This window comes from Cryptotermes secundus, unplaced genomic scaffold (assembly GCF_002891405.2).
Source record: "Cryptotermes secundus unplaced genomic scaffold, Csec_1.0 scaffold304, whole genome shotgun sequence".
Lineage (NCBI taxonomy): Eukaryota > Metazoa > Arthropoda > Insecta > Blattodea > Kalotermitidae > Cryptotermes > Cryptotermes secundus.
The window spans coordinates 3086766-3105353 of NW_019721521.1; the positions used below are offsets into that span (position 1 = coordinate 3086766).

General features: G+C 41.6%; 1 protein-coding gene across 3 annotated transcripts in view; it reads right to left on the minus strand.

Moving 5' to 3' along the window:
* Positions 1–18588, minus strand: part of LOC111875441 (peroxisomal leader peptide-processing protease) — a 192904-nt gene that overhangs the window by 7927 nt on the left and 166389 nt on the right. For all 3 annotated transcript variants that reach the window (XM_023871695.2, XM_023871694.2, XM_023871693.2), the window contains 4 exons: positions 13974–14845; positions 12899–13086; positions 7142–7254; positions 5976–6138 (listed from right to left, as the gene is read on the minus strand). In XM_023871695.2, the coding sequence (XP_023727463.1) occupies positions 5976–6138; positions 7142–7254; positions 12899–13086; positions 13974–14836 (1327 nt within the window). In that variant the 5' untranslated portion in view covers positions 14837–14845. The remainder of the gene's footprint in view (positions 1–5975; positions 6139–7141; positions 7255–12898; positions 13087–13973; positions 14846–18588) is intronic.

An 18588-nucleotide genomic window follows, 5' to 3' on the forward strand; every position in this document is an offset into this window, starting at 1 on the left:
ATATATATATATATATATGTCTGAAACTGTGGAACCTCTGAAAGTGTTTTAACATTGATTTCAATCCTATAATTTATCTATCGATAAATTTACACGTATTTTCCACGCCATACTTTTGTACTCGTATATAATGTGACGCGTTATCTTACGTCCATCACCGCGACAACCGCTACAATCGAAACGGACACTTTCACGGCAACGAATACGTGGAAACTGTGGAATTCCCACAGCTACAAATCGTAGTAACGAATTGTCGTTTAGTAACAACGGGAAATACTGCACTTCCAAAGCAACGGATTGTTGAACTAGAATAATGCACTTCCGCGGTAACGAGTGAGTCCTCAGAAGACCGCCGCCGAAAGCAGTCCAGCATTTGCCGAGATATAGTGGAAGCAGTAATTGTGATACTGCTAGTGATAATAATTGTAAAGCGTGTGGGTGTATAAGTGAAGCAAAATAAAGATTCGCTGAATCCGAGACCCACGTGAATTTATTTGTCGCGTGACATACCCAACACGTGACAACAGTTTTGTTTTCCACTGCATCAAAATTCTTGTGATTCTAAGTTCCTTTCCATTTATGCATACAATTCTTTTATTTATTTATTTTTTTTTTCATTCATCCCTCTTCATATTACATACATCACTGAATTCCTTCTTTTCTTAATGTCGTCCTTTAGTTTTTCATCGTCAGTGTTAAATGCATAAATCAATATTGGTGGATGATATTCTATTTTCGTTCTTTTTTCGAGTCTACCTTCCGACTGTGGAGCCTCCACGCCTCCCGTCCTATGTCTCCTCCTGCTCCTGCTCCTCCTCCTCACCACCACCATCATCTGCAAGGTTAGACCCTGTGACCTGTTCCGATCTTAGGGTTCCTGTGATCTCTTTGGTGGCCTACTTCTTTCTCTTCTATCAGGATGAGAGTCATGCAGCTTCCGAGGAATTCGATTAATCGGAATATCCTATTTCTTTAAAGGAATGTTTAATATAATGTTCCTATATACTCCTAAGTATAATTTTGCCTGTGGTTCTGTATGGCCGTGAAACTTGGTCTCTGACATTAAGGGAGGAACATAGACTGAGGGTGTTTGAGAACAGGGTGTTGAGGAGAATATTTGGACCAAAGAGAGATGAAGTCACAGGAAGTTGGAGAAAACTGCATAATGAGGAGCTTCATAACTTGTACTCTTCTCCAAGTATAATTAGATTGATCAAGTCAAGGAGGATGAGGTGGGCAGGTCATGTAGCACGAATGGGGGAGACGAGGAATTGGTATTGGATATTGGTGGGAAAGCCAGAAGGAAAGAGACCACAGGGAAGACCAAGGCGTAGGTGGGTGGACAATATTAGAATGGATCTTAGAGAGATAGGATCGGATGGCATGGATTGGATAGATCTGGCTCAGGATAGGGACCAGTGGAAGGCTCTTGTGACACGGTAATGAACTTCCGGGTTCCATAAAATGCTGGGAAATTCTTGAGTAGCTGCAGAACTGGCGGCTCCTCCAGAAGGGCTCAGCTCCATGAGTAAGTAAGTAAGTACTCCTAAGTATTCCTACTTATTTAAAGGTAATTTTAATATTATCTTCCCATCTACTCCTAGATTTCCTTCCTTTAGTTCTTCTTACCAAAACTTTGTATTCATTTCTCTTATCTCCTACACATGCCACATTCCTTGATCGTCTCATCTTTCTCGATCTGATTACACTGATAATATTTTATGAGGCGCATGAATTACGAAGCTCTCATGATGCAATTTTTTCGGCTCCTGTTACTCCTTCCACCTCAGATCTAACCACTGTCTTTAGCACCCTGTTATCGAAAATGATCTTTCCTTAATGTAAAAGATCAAGTTTCATAACTAAAAAAAAACAGACAATTTATAGTTTAAATATTTCACTCCTTGCGGTTTTAGAAGCATACGAGAAGAAAAAATATTCCGAGCTTAATGGCAGCAAGCAGTCTCACAATCTAATCTGCTCTTAATGTCGGTATAAGGCCGCGCCATAGCTCAAGCGGTTAGTCACTGGCTTCCCACCTCGGAGGCCTGGGTTCGAGCCCGGATCTGGTCAAGTGGAATTTGTGGTGGACAAAGTGGCGCTGGGGCAGGTTTTCTCCGAATACTTCGGTTTCCCCTGCCAATCTTCATTCCACCAAATTCTCCATCATCATAATCACCTGGGGCTGGTACAATAGGCCAAACAGTGGCCGACATGCCGAGTGGACCCAGCTGGACTCCACCCCCCACTAAGCGAATAAAAAAAATAATGTCGGTATCATCATCATCAGTAATCTGTCAAGACGACAGGTCCACAGTCTCTTCCAAAACAATTCCTCCACTTAATGCGATCTAGAGCTTTCTCCTTCAAATGACAGTATCCTCTTCTGTCCCCAAGGTCATCCAGCATATTCTTACGTCTTCTTCCTCGTCTTCTTGTCACTTCTATCCGCCCATCTATCTTTCCTTCGATAGCTTCTTTTAGAAGGCAGTTTCTGCGTAAAACATGACCAATCCAATTAGCCTTCCGTTTTCTTATTTCATGTAGGATATTCCTCTGCTCACTGACTCTAATTAACACTTCTTCATTTCTCACATAATCGGTCCAACTGATCTTCTCCATTCTTCTCCAACACCACATTTCGAAACTTTCCAGATGTTTCTGATCTACTGCCCTAAGTGTCCATGTTTCAGCCCCATACAGAGCTATGCTCCAAATGTAGCATTTCACTAGTTTCTTCCTCAAATTTAAGTCCAATTTGCTGGTAAAAAGATTCTTCTTCTTGCTAAATGCAGCTTTTGCCATGGCAATCCTGGATTTAATTTCACTAGTACACCTTCCATCATCTGTTAACAAGCTACCCAAATATTTAAAACATTTCACATTCTCCAGTTGTTTTTGGTCTATCTTTATTGTGACTGGGGTTGGTTGTCTCGAAATTTTCATTACTTTTGTTTTCTCCACATTCATTTCCATGCCATAGCACCTTCCAATTTCAATTAGTCTATCAATCATGCCCTGTAGCACAGTTTCTTCCTTAGCCATTAACACAAGGTCATCTGCATATTTCACAGTTTGAATAATTTGCCCTCCTACTTTGAAGTCACCGAGCTCATCCAGAGCTTCCTTGGTAAGGCATTCGCTGTACAAGTTGAACAGAATTGGTGATAAACAGCATCCTTGTCGAACTCCTCTTCCAATCTGCACACTTCCTGTCTCCCTTCTGTCCAGTCGTACTCTAACTTTCTTATCCATGTACAATTTGCTAATCAATCTTCTTTCACGCCAATCGATACCTGTTTCTTTTAGGATCTGCATTAATTTGGTCCAGTTTACCCGGTCAAATGCCTTCTGCCAGTTGTCGGTATATATAAACGAAAATATTGGTAGACAAAGGAAAGGCAGGACAAAATTTAACAACAGCAGCAAACACCAAAAGCTTGCAGTCTTGAGGGGTCATGATTATCCTTGTACGTGGTAATTTGTTTGTAGACTAAACGTCCTTGCAATACCGCACTGTTATCGCCGAGTTATTTGAAGAAAAAGCATGTGACTGTAAATGAAACGTCAGACGTGAAGGTGATAATTAATATTATAAGTATAGTACAAATATTGCAAACTATTTACGTTGAACAGCATAAAGAAGGCATATGTAGAGATGTCTGCAGTCGTTGCAGACGATTCTGACAGAGAAATGGCAAATTTACTATAGTACAACATGAAGACTAATATTCACTCATGCAGCCCACTCATCCAAATATGGATTGCCGCATGGCAAGAGTGGAAGAAATGAAGAAAAGCAGTGACTTCGTTCTATGCAGCGATGATTTTTCAAGTGTATGGAATAGCAGGATGATTTGTGAATGGATTGAAAAGGTTGTGGAACAAAGTGGTTCTATCGTACTTTCAGATATCACTTTGGCACTGGCATGGAAGAAGCGAGAAAAGCATACAAAAATCTGTTAAGACATCCGGTTTCCGGGCCGAGGTTTCAATCCAAGGCCTTCCGAATCGCAAGAAAGGCAGAACTGCTGTGTTTATCACCACCCATTTTCAACACATTTCAACAAACTCTCCATTATAAGTACGCAAATTACGAATATATAGAACTGCAAGAAACTGTCACATATTATCGTTCAACGAAGAGAAGACGAGGCAAGTGGAGGGTAGAACTAGTCCACTTTGACCAGGCTGTGTTCATTTAGGGGCACAATGAGTTTCACTGTACCAACAAGAAGAGTAGGATTTTGGATTTTAGGTTCCCATTGCCGATGACCATTAGGAGTACCATCATGTGGGATGTAACGCTGTGTGATCATGTAGAAGTCCACTGGAGGAACGTACTACCACTGTCTTCAGGGTCGATGAGTAAGCCAAGTAAGAAACCAGCAAAACGGGGCATATGTATCTCCCAAAAGTCGAAGGGACGGACAGTAAGAGTTCTCCGAAATCCATGACAATGTTTCCAGCTAGCATATTACACACGGATGTGTCTTGGTAATTTCTTCGCCTTCTTTTCCATACAGGAAGTTCCAGATTCTATAGATTCAATTTACATGTCACTATGTTGTTCAAACTCCTCAAATGGGGATTCGAACGGTAGAAGTTACGGTTATTGGCTTTAAGGTATATGATAGAATTCACAACATCTTATTTTTAAGAGGAACCGAATGACATGTTTTCATCGTATAAGGATTGGTCCGCATGCTCACTCAAATGGCCAAATACCAAGACGACCAACTGTAAGGGTTTCACTTCACGTATCTCAACTTCAGCTCCTGTATTCTTTCAAGAGAAAGTCTCGTGCATAGATTTGTAGCGTATTACTTGCCAAGACGATATTTTAATTTATGAAAAGAGACAAGAATCTTCGGAGAAATATTCTTGAACTAACAGTGGGCAGAGGTGAATACTGTTATTCTCTGAATGAAAACATAAGCAGAGTTTAAATTAAATCCGCGATCGAATGCACTGCGTTCAGGTTCATGTCGCCCAAACCGTGAGCAAGGCTGACTGCGGCATCAGTCGCTTGATAGACGTATAGCTTCAGTGCCGATCACAGTGGCCGCGCGGTCTAAGGCATGAGCAGTCTCCGCTGGCTCAAACGCTGGGATCGTGCGCTTATTCTGCGTTTGTGTTGTTCTGTGTGTTGGTAGACGCCTTGCGACGGGCTGATCCCCCGTCCAAGGAGTCCTACTGAGTGTACATAGGATCAAGAAACTGTAAAAGGTCCAACAAAGGGCTGCAGAGCCATAATGAAGATGATGATGATGATGATAATAATAATAATAATAACTTCAGTACATCAACTGCATGACTTCAGAAACCATAAATAGCAACCTGTATGATACTACACTACATTGACGCTATATAGTCTCGACATTGATAGCGTCATTAAATAACCATACTACCGAACACGATTAGTGTGCGGTGATATGGTTATTGGCTGCACCGGCGATGAATCATACAGAGAATGCAATCAGAACATGGAAGTGCAAATATTTCCAACATAAACATGGTGGAACGGTGCAAGCAGTTCTGTACATTTCATCACTCAACAAAAGACAGAAGTACAAAGTGACCGTATCACAATGGCTGCAACAATAAACTTTGTGGCTATGAAAACACTGAAAGTATGTTAAGAACACCTCTTTTTGCGGGTTTGTGACTTTGGGGCTCAAAAACAAGGACTCAGGTTTCAAGTAGGACGCTGAAATGAAACAGTCCATATGAGATAGGATTAAGTAAAAGAAGAAGAAGAGAGGACAGATTCAGGATTTGCTGACACAAAGACACGCACGGTTGAATGCCGACAGTAATGTGAATGGGTCACAAATAACACAAATAATCAACCATTATTACACACGTTGGCTAGAAGAAGCTAATGGTCGCAGTTTCCTGCAGAAAAGACACCAACAAAGATAACACATTCTCGCACGTGCACTCGTATTTACCAATCACGGCAAGATCCTTACCTTTAACAGCCACTTTACTGGAAACATTTACTGGGCGGAAGGTTGCTCCCGGTCCCGTTCTCAACACGGCTACATCATAAGCGAAGCCATCTCTGCTCCGGAACAAGACGCTAGCGGTGTACGCGCGATTGTTCCAGTAGACCTGCGCCTGATCATTTCGTGCCTGTGAAGAGCAACCGAATTGGCGCTGTGAATCGCTCATTATGAAGAGGTATTAACATATTCAGCTTTTGAAACACAACTGTCTTTATGAGTCACGAATCGAGGCAGCGTAAGGGCAGATTCCAGTACAATAAAAGAACTGGATTGCAGCACGTCTTCAATTCTTCGTGTCCTCTCGCTTTTACTTAGCGTTCAAGCGGTTTGGTGAAGATAGAAGATCGCTGGCACCTATTCTAAAGATGAGAAGTACTGATACGTCCGGACTTAGCTGTCTTTAAATGTTCGCTTCAAAGTAGGATATTCACTGGCTATAAATCAATAGATAACACTTCAGCTTCTTCATAAGGGGTTAGAAAAAATATCACGTGAAAATAATTTTATCTCTGTGCTATTCCGATGCAAATTTACTCATAATCAACTTTTCTTTTCTTGAGGCCTGGGGTGATAATTGAGGAGCTGCTTGAATGGAAAAGTAGCGGCTCCGGTTCATAAAACCGAAATTAACGGCCGTGGGAATCCGTTGCGCTGACCACGTGACACTCTTTATCCGCAAAAGTTGGCACTAACTTCGCCGACAAGCGGCGGTCGCTCGGTCGGTATAGTTCTCTTGCGGACTAAAAGCCAAGGATTTTGTTTTGTTTGAGGCTTTGAGTAGGCCTACTCTGGATAGGAATCTGTCCATCGCAAGGCCTCTAGGATCGTAGTGGTGTGCAGATATATTAAACGGTGACTTTGTAATATTTTTCTTTGTCCTTCTGCCGGTTCTGTCATTGTTTCAGCTCCGCAGATGCATCAGCAATTTCAGCGTCTAAAAAACTAAGTTTGTGCTATGACACGTAGAACAGAGGAAATATTATATAATAGCCAGTTGGGTGAATAAACACTTTGCTGACTAGAAAGGGGGAGAGGGCCGAAAGCATAATACATATTTTATTACTCTACAATGTGACCGATATTTATACAGCACCAACAGCCCTAAATGAGTAGTGAGCGAAGTAACTTACATGGCGAACAACATGGGAGCAAGTCAATACAATGCCATCACGCGAGCCCACGACGACACCAGAACCCCAATGGACACCACAGCGCACCAGAACCACGCACTCATCAACTGCAGCTGAAAGAACATACGTTACTTACGGTCACATACAATAAATATCTCAACGTTGTGTTTCACTCTGCAGCACAGTCACACGCTTAAAACGATAAAGGGGATCACATCTAGACGTCGCCCTTTATGATTATCACATATTATTTTACAAGCAAAGAACAATCTATACTGCACAACAAGTTGCATTAGAAAATTTCACTGTGGCTGCTTACATGCGTCGATTAAATTAAATAAAATGGCAAGTCTTTGTTTTTAAATACTGGTATTTATTCTAGAATATACTAACTTGGAAAAGGTGTACGTTAATATATATATACACACACACACACACACACACACCTTTTATATTTGCTTTCTTTATTCTGAATGTGGAAGTCAAATGACTTATCTATGAAACCACATGACGCTACAAAACCACGGTGAAACCTCGATCCTGTGATTTATCCCCTTTTTTCCCGCTAATAAAAACAAGTCTACATTAGGATCCCTTGCAAATCATGTAAGAGGTGGAAATAAAGGGGAATTCTGCGGTTCACATGAAAGAATATACGCTGTAACCTAACTAGGAGACGCCAGGTATACGTCTTCCCGCATGCCAGATTTTCATGTGCCATACAACTTGACACAGAAGCAGTAAAACTGAAACAGAAAAGCGGTCAGATTGTCGTAGTATTTTATACAACATACAGATGATGCATCATTGCCTTCAGTATTCGTGGAAAACAAATCATTCTAACATATTTTCAGTTACGTAAACTCTTCATCTACATTAAACGAGGAAATACATCAATCTAGGAATACGGGTAATTGTCTCAGAAGTATTTACTTATTTACTGAAGGAAGTGGCTATATCACGCACACAAAAACTGCGATGTTTATTATAATAATACAGGTACTATGTTGCCATCTGTGGAGTAATGCAGAATCCTCATTTTACGTAATACATATAGGTCTACCAGAATTTATTAATTGTTTATTATATAACGACAGAGTCAGTAGCTCAGACTATAGGCCTACAGAATCGAATGTTCGGATGATCAGTGAATAACATAGAGAAAATGAGGCTGTGGCAGCCTTATGTGGAGTACCATCCTGAAATTTACCTCGAGGAACTGAGGAAAAACACGAAAAAAGCTCATGATGACCAGTCTCCGGGCTGCGATTTGGATCCTTACATCCTAAATAAGAAGCAGGAATGCCAACAGTTCAACAAACAGGTTCGACGGTGTCAGTATCAAAGTGTTAAGATGATACACATTAAAATTCAGGATCCATGTTAAGTATCTACGTTAATCGTAATAAATTTAACGTTGGGCAATCCCTTCTGCGTTAATAGGGCTGATTACACGAAAACTGGGAGAAAAACGATGTATGTGTGGACAGCTTAAAAGCTGTGCTGTTTTTATTCGCTATCACAGTTAGGCAAATGTTTACTCTGTCAGATTTATTTTGCAGTTTTAAGGCCTGATTAGCTTCGACACAATAACAAGACGTTCTATTGACGTCTCTCACATGAGAATCGAAGTCGACGTCGATGAGAGTATTCACTTCAGTTATTCAGTACAGAGGGGGTGGGTTTCCCCATGCACCGCGACCAATAGTCTATTGTACGTCCCCCTTTAATTTCTACTGTCGCCATACCCTACCGATACTGGTGCCCGCTATCTCCCCTTTCTGCCAGCGAGGTCGGCCCTCTACTGGCAGTGGTACCCGATAACTCTCCCCTTTCTGCCAGCGAGGTCGGCCCTCTACTGGCATTGGTACCCGATAACTTCCCCATCTATCGGATGCATTGGAAACTACTTGGGTGGGAAACATTTTGCCTAATTTTGCTCAGAGGTCTCCTAGAGACATGAGGATCTTTTACGTGCCGTAAATCTATGACAGGGGGCCCACGCCTTAAAGTCCCCCCCGAAGGACCTGTTCCCTTAATTTTTCCGCCCTTAAAAATTCCACGACCTCGCCGGGTCCCGCGTACCTTGAGTCATGAGGTGGGAACGTTACCCCAAGACTACGGAGGCCGCTGTCGATGAGAGTAGCTCAATATATTATGATTTTTTTCGAAATTCCACAAAAAGGAATACAGAGTTCTATCTTCTGGGATATACCGCAGCGTAGTCGTTGAAAGTTAACAGATGTTTAGAAGGAACATGTTGCCTCCAACTTCAGGATCGAAGAATAAGCGGAGGAAGAAACAAACGAAAAAACAGATGGCAATCAGAGAAATTTCCGATAAAGTATGAAACAGGAGGTAAATGGAAGACAAATTCAGTTCCAGTTGATTCACCCGTAGGACAGAATGAACCGCCAGTATCCATTCTTCGACTCTGAGGATGGAGGCGAAATGTTCCACCGAACGTCGGCTGATTTTCAACGGACTACACGGCGTTATATCCCAGAAGATATAATTCTTCATAGACACCGATGTCAGAACTACAAATCCTATATGAACAGAAGCAGCAATTGCCAACATAACACATCTTGTACAGCGTTATGTACAGCCACCTTTATGCAGGCTATTCCACCAAACATTTTCAGTGACGTAATTGTTAGATTTTCTGGGTTAAGCACAATGCCGACACAATGATTTATCGAGTAGCCTTTTTGGAACTGGTACATAACAACATAACATAATCCGATGCAGATGAAACGTAGACCCGTGACGGCCTAGATGCTAAACATTAACTCCGACGAGTATAGAAAATCTTGTGCAACTTAAAATGCTGGTACATCATGCCAGCAGGTGTTAGCATCACACACAAATTTCACACCTGCTTTCCGATATAAACAAATGTCAAAGCGGTAACCATAAATATTGATCAGAAGAGGGTTTCTGTATTTGTTCTATTCAAACGGCGCCCAAATTGACACGCTATTCTCATGTGCCTTTATTTTTTATGCAACATAATAGAAAGTTTACTTTAAACATATACTGAATGTATTTTAAAGCTGAATAGTCAGATATATGTAGATATTTATTTAACTTGCATAGTATCCATTTTAATAGTAGATCTGAAGTTCTCATGTCGGAGATCATGGCGATTGCTGTCTTCTGGAATGTGACGCAATGCAGTCTGCTAGATCGTTCCAAACGTTTCTGAGGAACCTACAGCCTCAACATCGTACCTCGAAGGAGGTCGCAGGTTCCTCTGAAATTAAGGTACCGACCTATCGAACTACAGGGGTCAAACAAAACAAACTTCGTTGTTCTAGTCCGCAAGCGAACTATATCGACCGAGCGACCGGTGCTTGTCGGCGAAGTTAGTGCCAACTTTAGGGGACAGAGGGTGTCGCGTAGTCAGCGCAACGAATCCCCACGGCTGTTAATTTCGGTTTTCTAGACCTGAGCAGCTATTTCCTTGAAATAGCTCCTCAATTATCCTCAAGAGGCTGAGTGGACCCCGTTCCAGACCCACTACTTCTCAGAAAATCTGGTAGCGCCGGGAATCGAACCCGGACATCTGGATCTATAGCCACAAACTCTGACCACTAGACCACAGAGGCAGTTAAAACTATATGGGTCATACAAAAAAAAATAAGAGCCTTCATCTGTGCATTGTTTCTCATTGTTTTCCTTTTTCTAATACAAATTTAGACTTATAATACTGGTACCTAAATAAAATTTATGTGAAAATTAATTAAAAGCAAATCAATGCAATAGCATATTGTGGGGGAATATTTATACTGTAGACGTTTATCACATTTCCAAGAATACAGTTAACTTTCTTTTTAGCAAGGGACTGGTCTTGTCGATAGGTAGATGACAATATCACTCTGACATATTTATAGGCGTAATTAGCATAAAATTGATTTGTTTAATAAAATTCCTTAACGTGCTAATGTGGTCAAAATCCCATTATTCTAGAAAAACGTAAAGGTCTGAATTGTAGGTATGCAACTGCGCACGATGCAATAAACTTGTTATGTGATGCATTTCATTAAACACTTAAAAGCTGAATAATATTAAATGGGATTTTAAATTACAAGATTACAACATACTGTCCTTAAAACGCTATACAATTAGGCTGTAAATCGATAAAATTTTTCTAACTTGTTAACCACATATCATTCGTATATCAATCATTTGATTAACAAATTAATATAAACTTACTTTTTCACGCAAAATACCAACCAGTTTATTAGCAAATTAGTAATACTATTGAAATTTGAAGGCAGAACTTCGAAAAAGTTGGTATATGGTAATTTCCAGTTAGGTAACACACAGACAGATGGAATTCGCTTTGAGTTAAGCACTATAATAAATAACAGTAAGCACGCAAACAGTAAGTATAACATTTGAAACTGTATTTTGTATTGAGAGTTTAAAATATTAAATGCCAACTGTTGCGCATCTTAACTGCACAAATGCATGAAGAGAATAATAGAAGATTAAGGAACTGCCATACTAATTACGCCATTAATTACTGCGACAGCTATAAATATAAAGTCATATAAGGACAATTTCTAATCTTTTAATCACTGTCACTTCTGGGACTTGTCGCGGGGCGGATACTTATCTTGGCGAGCAATGCTTTCAAATTGCGAACCAGAAAATATTTCAGTCCTACGGCCATGATTTCGCATTCAGTATGCGATCCATTGGAACGTAGTCACTGTACACGACCACCGACTTCAACAATCACTGCTGCTTGTATTTCGGCGAGGACATTAAGGAAAACGCTACCTAATCCTGGAACGTGTTTTCCTGTGCTCTTATATTCAATGCAGTTACACATTTTAATATTCTTTAGACATCGGACATTGTCAAATATTTTCGTTGATGCTAAATGGTTTCTTTTAAAAGAATATCATCTCATTCTGTGAAAGTGATGGGCAAGACAGTCGGTAAACATCCTTATTTATAAGCACATTTCAATGAAAATTCATCGACACTAAACATTATTAATTTTTTTTTGTTCAGAGATTTATATTTATATGAAAGAAATCGAAAGTTCGTCACAAAATTATACGGAGACTCACAGTTTCCATTGCTGAACACTTTATAAATAGTCAGTTCACAATTTATAAAAATGAAAGTACAGGTTTCATTAAACTGACACTGTTACATAACAAACATAATCAAAGCAGAAGCCAATTATGATTCTAAAGCAAAAAAATTGCTTTTATCAGAGTATTAAATAACAGTGCCCCTTCTGTAATGGGAGGTATATAAAGAAAAGGGGGTGAATGCAAAAAAGTGTTTAGTTAAATTATTTTAAATTAGTAACGTATAGATAAGTATGCCTACCTTTCTGGCCAGAAGTGCAATTCTCAAGACACAAGTTTATGGAAGATCGGAAAAAATAATACGACAATAATACATATGCTGCCTAACAGTTACAGCTCTCTTCTTCCTATTTCGCAATATTTGAATTAGGCCCACTCTTTACTATAGAGGTCGCCGCAAAATAGTACATAATCAGACAAAAGAACAAACTGTTACAAAAAATAACTACTTTCTGGTTCTGTGAACGATTAAATTGACGTTTATCCCAAGTAAAACAATTCTGGGAATTATGCTTTCGAAAAGAGTGACAGACTGAACTGCTGTCATGCGTCTCGTCTCCTCTTCAATGCGTCGTTTACCGTCTCCAGAACCCCATCTCCTAAGTATTTGGTAGTGTCTTTCTGCCGTGGAGAGATGAAGTACCTAATTGATCCGGAGAAGTGTCGGCTGGTACGAGTGAGGGACTGCTAGTTACGGGCGCACCCGGAAACAACAGCCGGCGGACAATTGGCTGTAGTGCCACTCCCATAGTAAAGCCGACCCATTCGCCGCGCCACCAGCTGAGGGAGCACACCACCATCCCTACCAAGCGACGCTTCAGCTTTCCATCTCTGAAAGAGGAACAGACCATTCTGGTACCTAAAGACTAACTGTGTCAGCAGAACAAGAAAATTCAACATCTCCAATATCAAAAATCTCCACATAACATGATCCTGAGCCAGCTCCATCCATCTAACACTCCTATAATCCATTTACTAATATTGACTTTAATGTTATTTGGGACCGCGCCATAGCTCAAGCGGTTAGTCGCTGCCTTTTCAAGGCGGTGGCCCGGGTTCGATCCCGGGTCTGGTCAAGTGGGATTTGTGGTGGACAAAGTGGCGCTGGGGCAGGTTTTCTCCGAGTACTTCGGTTTCCCCTTCCAATTTTCATTCCACCAATTGCTCCACAATCACCCTCGCCTATCATCTGGGGCTGGTACAATGGGCCAGAAGTGGCCGCAGTACAAGGAACTTAGTCCCACCCCACTAGCAATAAAAATAATTAATGTTATTTTCTCTCCTCAGCGTTGTAAGTGGCTACTTTCGGAGTGGTTTGCCCACCAAAATTATGTACGCATTTCTTGTATCACGTCCAGTCCATCGTAAACTCTTCATTTCACAACCCTAAAAAATTAGGTACCCTTCACAAGTCGGGAAGCTCCTCGTAATGCGGGGTTTAATATCCTAACTGTTCTATTTCATTCCCCTTACATCCGAATATTTTCCGGGGTACTTCGTAAAAATTTAGTAACTACTATCATAAAATAACTGTAGTGGCTTGGCATAAACTAGTACTGAATAAATATTTAGTCAAGGGAGATTGGCTAATTATATTCCCCTCAAAATATGTATAATACACGTTTTTGTGTATTATAATAATAATTATAATACTTACTAGCCACGCCATACAAACATCTGTAGATAAGTTGTTCTGAATACATTTCGTTAGCGCTTACTTTTGTACAGTCACAGAGATTGGTCCTCCCTCGCAGCCGAGTGCAGTACTTGCATCAGTCAAAAGAAGACAGCGGCCAGGCCCAAAAACATTGCTGACGACGCCCTCACTAACCGAGTTATGGAAGTAATAGTTTCCGAATGGGGTAGACTCCACAAGCACACTCTGACCACGTCTCAAAACCTCTTCTTCCACTTCAAACATTTCGCGGAGAATGTCCATAAGTTCACTGTATTCACTTACTTCAGAACTTTCATCATCGTCGGTTTGGAGCTTAAGCAACAGAAACAAGGATAACAAATTCTTTGTAATCTCAGATTCTTTTTCAATACTACTCTCATTTTCAATATATGATATACTGCCCACGACCCAAGAAGACAGCATGGTGTCAACTGCGTGTGAAACAAATTGACTTCGCCATGCGTATTTTAAAATGCTTTTAAATTCTTTATGCTTGCCATGTGTATCCGAAGACAACGGTTGATCAACAGCTACTGCTAAAGAATTCATAACTTTATTTTGATGGTTCCGTACTGGTATCAAAGTATCCTCCTGAAACCCCAAGTATTTACTGGTGGGAGTAATTTCATTAGCTGTGTTGGTCGCATTTGATGCGATGACTGAGAAGGTGACCCGAGTTTCCATGAACGGTCTGTCTTTTATACGAATTAGGTGGTCTTCGTATGTTACGTCCGATACATTTTTCCAGTACGTCAGGTTTTCGTCAGTGCTTTCTTGCAGAAAGCTGCTCAAGATGCTTCCCGTGGTGAGGACCCAATTCCGACTCAGACGGATACCAGAACATCTCCGAGGTATTTTGTTTCCAGCCTCATTGCACGACACCAATACGCCAGCCGCGTTCATCTTCAATATCTGAAACAAATAAAGTAAGTATATAAGTTAAACACAGGTAATAAGGTCAACCTAAGAAAAAACTGTGAATACCTGTAGCGTAGTTGGTTGAGGCACTGTGCTACAAGCCGGAAGGTTGCGGGTTCGAGTCCCGATGAGGTTGATTTTTTTTTTTCAATGTAGCTAATCCTTCCAGTCGCATTATGGCCCTGGGGTCGACTCAGCCTCTAACAGAAAGGAGTACCAGGAATCTTCCTGGGAAGTAAATGGCGACTGGCGCGTAAGGCTGACAACTTCGCCATCTGTGAGCCAACTGTCTAAAGAACCGTCATACAACGCTATGGGTCTTCACGGTCTTCACGGCCTGTTACAGGGATAGCTTTACTTACAAAGCCGGGATAACTCTGTCGGTATAGTGACTGGCTAAGGGCTGGACGAGTTCGAGTCCCGGGGGGGGGGCAAGAATTTTCACTTCTCCATGTAGTCCAGACCGGCTCTTGGGTCCACCCAACCTCCTATACAATGGGTACTGGGGGCTCTTTCCTCAGGGGTAAAGCGGCTGGGGCGTGAAGCTGACCACTCACCTCCAACTACTGCCGAGGTCAAGAAACCACTGTGGATTTATACATCCACTTCTCATACGCCTTCATGACGTAGTGCTTAATTGGTTAAGCACAGGGACAATTTTACCTTTACATTACCCTCGACAGTAATATCTAAACAGTTCTAATAAAAAGTATACCCTACGCGTTCCTTGAGGCATAATTGAAAACCAGAACAATTAAATATTGATCTACAGCCAGCGTTTACTTCCTGCCAAGTCTTATTACTAACCGATTATCTGATACGCATAAGTTTGTGAAGAAGCGAATGGGTATGGGATTAATTGTTTTTCTCAGTGTTTCATCCTTATTAAGCCCTTGATACTGATTGGTATCTGGTGACGACCGGAAAATTGGGAGTATGACTACTTCGCATGTTATTTGAAGAACGCGTGTTCTAGGGTTGTTTTTTTCCCCCACTTGGCGCTACAGCCCCAGTGGGCCTAGGCCTACCGCCATGAACTTCTCCGTTCACTTCGGTTTTTCTAAATCTTACACATACGGTAGGACTCCTTGGGTGAGTGATCAGCTCGTCGCAAGGCCTCTACCTGTACATAAACACAGAAAAACGCACACAAACATCCATGGCCTGAGTGGGATTCGAACCCACGATCCCGGCTTCCGAGCGAGCGAAGACAGTGCATGCCTTAGACCGCTCGGCTACCGTGACCGGCGTTCTAGGGTTTCCCATGTACATAATTATATTGATCAATGGACTGACGACGAATTTCAGTCTGAGGCAGGATCTGTATCACACACACACTCGGGGGCATTAAAACCAATGCGTTCGTCCCTTCATCCATCCATCTATCTTAAAGTTACTTCCTCCTTCCCAACTACCGGTTTATCCAGCCAATTTAAGTTCAATTCAAGAATGCACGTGTTCCTACTTAATATATTTTAAGAAATGTCCGTTAGATCGGGTACATGTTCATGTCCCAGGTTATACGAAGAGTTATGACAGTTCGTAACCACCCGTTCTGTGCAGTTGCGGCTCCACTGGCACGCTGATACAGTACCCGTCGCCCGAATTAACAATTCAGAAAGAGAGCGATCCGGAAGCATTACACATATTTCATTGCTTTGCTGTGTGGCCGTTATTTCGTGCATCCAAGGTTGGTTATGAGACATACCTAACATAAAAAAATATACTTACTCCTGCAGTACTACATAACTTGCAGGTATTGACTGTATATAACATAAATTCTTATTGCACCATATCCGCAGTTCCTTTTTTCAGAACTTTCCTTCAGACAAACGCCCTTGATGATACTGTTATCAGTAGGAACTTTAAACAAAGGCAGTGCTGACAAACAGTGGTAACGCTAAGTTACACTATACCATAACAGAGGGAATTCTCTGAATCAGACAACAGGAGCTTCTGGTTAATGTTAAACATATACGCTAAACTGATAATTTTACCGGAGGGAAACTGTTCTTTCTGAGAAGGATTATAGATACCACGCCCATACATTTAACGCCTCTCTAAAACTCCAGACTATCTATTGCAACATAAGCGTTGGGGGAAATTCATGCTAAGTCGAAAACAGATATCGGCTCTAAAGCAATATGTCACCACGTCACGTGTCACGTTCATTTTTCACATAAATATCTTCGTCACCGCAAAAGTAGGTCTAAGCCTACTCATTCATCCGCTTCTCTTATACAGCATGTCCCGACTGCCTCTGTGATCTACTGATCAGAGTTCCTGCCTACAGATCCAGAGGTCCCGGGTTCGATTCCCGGCCTTACCAGATTTTCTGAGAAGTAGTGGGTCTGGAACGGGGTCCACTCAGCCTCGTGAGGATAACTGAGGAGCTATTTCTAGGATATAGCGGCTCCGGTTTAGAAAACAGAGATTAACGGCCGTGGGGATCCGCTGCGATGACCACGTGACACCCTCTATCCGCAAAAGTTGGCACTAACTTCTCCGACAAGCGGCGGTCGCTCGGTCGGTATAGTTCGCTTGCGGAGTACAGGCCACGGAGTTTGTTTTGTTTGGATACAGTATGTCCCAGGAGGAAATGTTAGTATTCTCGGAGGTCATAATAGTATTCGTCATTCTAAGCAAAAAAATGTATATGTATATGTTTCCTGTTCCGAATGGTCTCCGAGATAGAGCTATTTCACTGTACAGTACACTGTACGGACAAGCAACACACCATGTCCTCACACGAGTTGCAAAGTGCATTGATACTGACGGTGGGATTTTTGAAAATGTATTACACTAGGTAAACTGTACCAACTTTGTCACTTGAAAAATAAATACCTGCATTAGAAACAGTAAGTAATACCTATGTTATCAACAATTTTGGAACTGTACAGTGAGATAACTTTATCTGGGAAACCGTTTGGAATAGGATATGCACATATACACGTTTTTGCCTAGAATGACCGATACTATGACCTCCCAGGGCCGCGCCATAGCTCAAGCGGTTAGTCGCTGACTTCCCACCGCGGCGGCCCGGGTTCGATCCCGGGTCTTGTCAAGTGCGATTTGTGGTGGACGAAGTGGCGCTGAGGCAGGTTTTCTCCGAGTACTTCGGTTTCCCCTGCCAATCTTCATTCCACCAATTGCTCCACAATCACCCTCATCTGGGGCTGGTACAATAGGTCAGAAGTGGCCGCAGTACAAGGAACTTAGTCCCACCCCACTAGCAATTAAAAAATGACCTCCCAGGATTTTGAAATTCCCTCCTAGGTCACTCTGTATAAAGCTTCATACGCAATCGTCAGAGTGTTCCATTACCCAATAAAAGACACAAACACATTCGTTCGTCGCTCACATTACTAACTCCACGAAGCAGGGTCCTTAAGAAGCTAACAGTCTCTCAGATGGTCATGATTTCCTCTTAGTTTTAGGGAACCGAAAGTTCTGTGGTGGTGACCGGCATTTAGTACGACAAACCGTGAAACGAATTTGGGTACGGGTTTCCTTCCTACCAACAAGGGGCGTCCCCCCCCAAAAAAAAACACTTTCAAATTCTTGGTTCTTCCAGAAGTTCTCTCGGTTATAGCTACTGAAATTTCCTTTCGGTATAACGACCAAATAAATTCAGTATGTAAGTTTTTACTGAACAGACTGTGATCTCATGTAAGTGGCAACCGTCACTGCTTACTTGTTCACAAGACCATACATAACACTGGAAGCCTGCCTGTAAC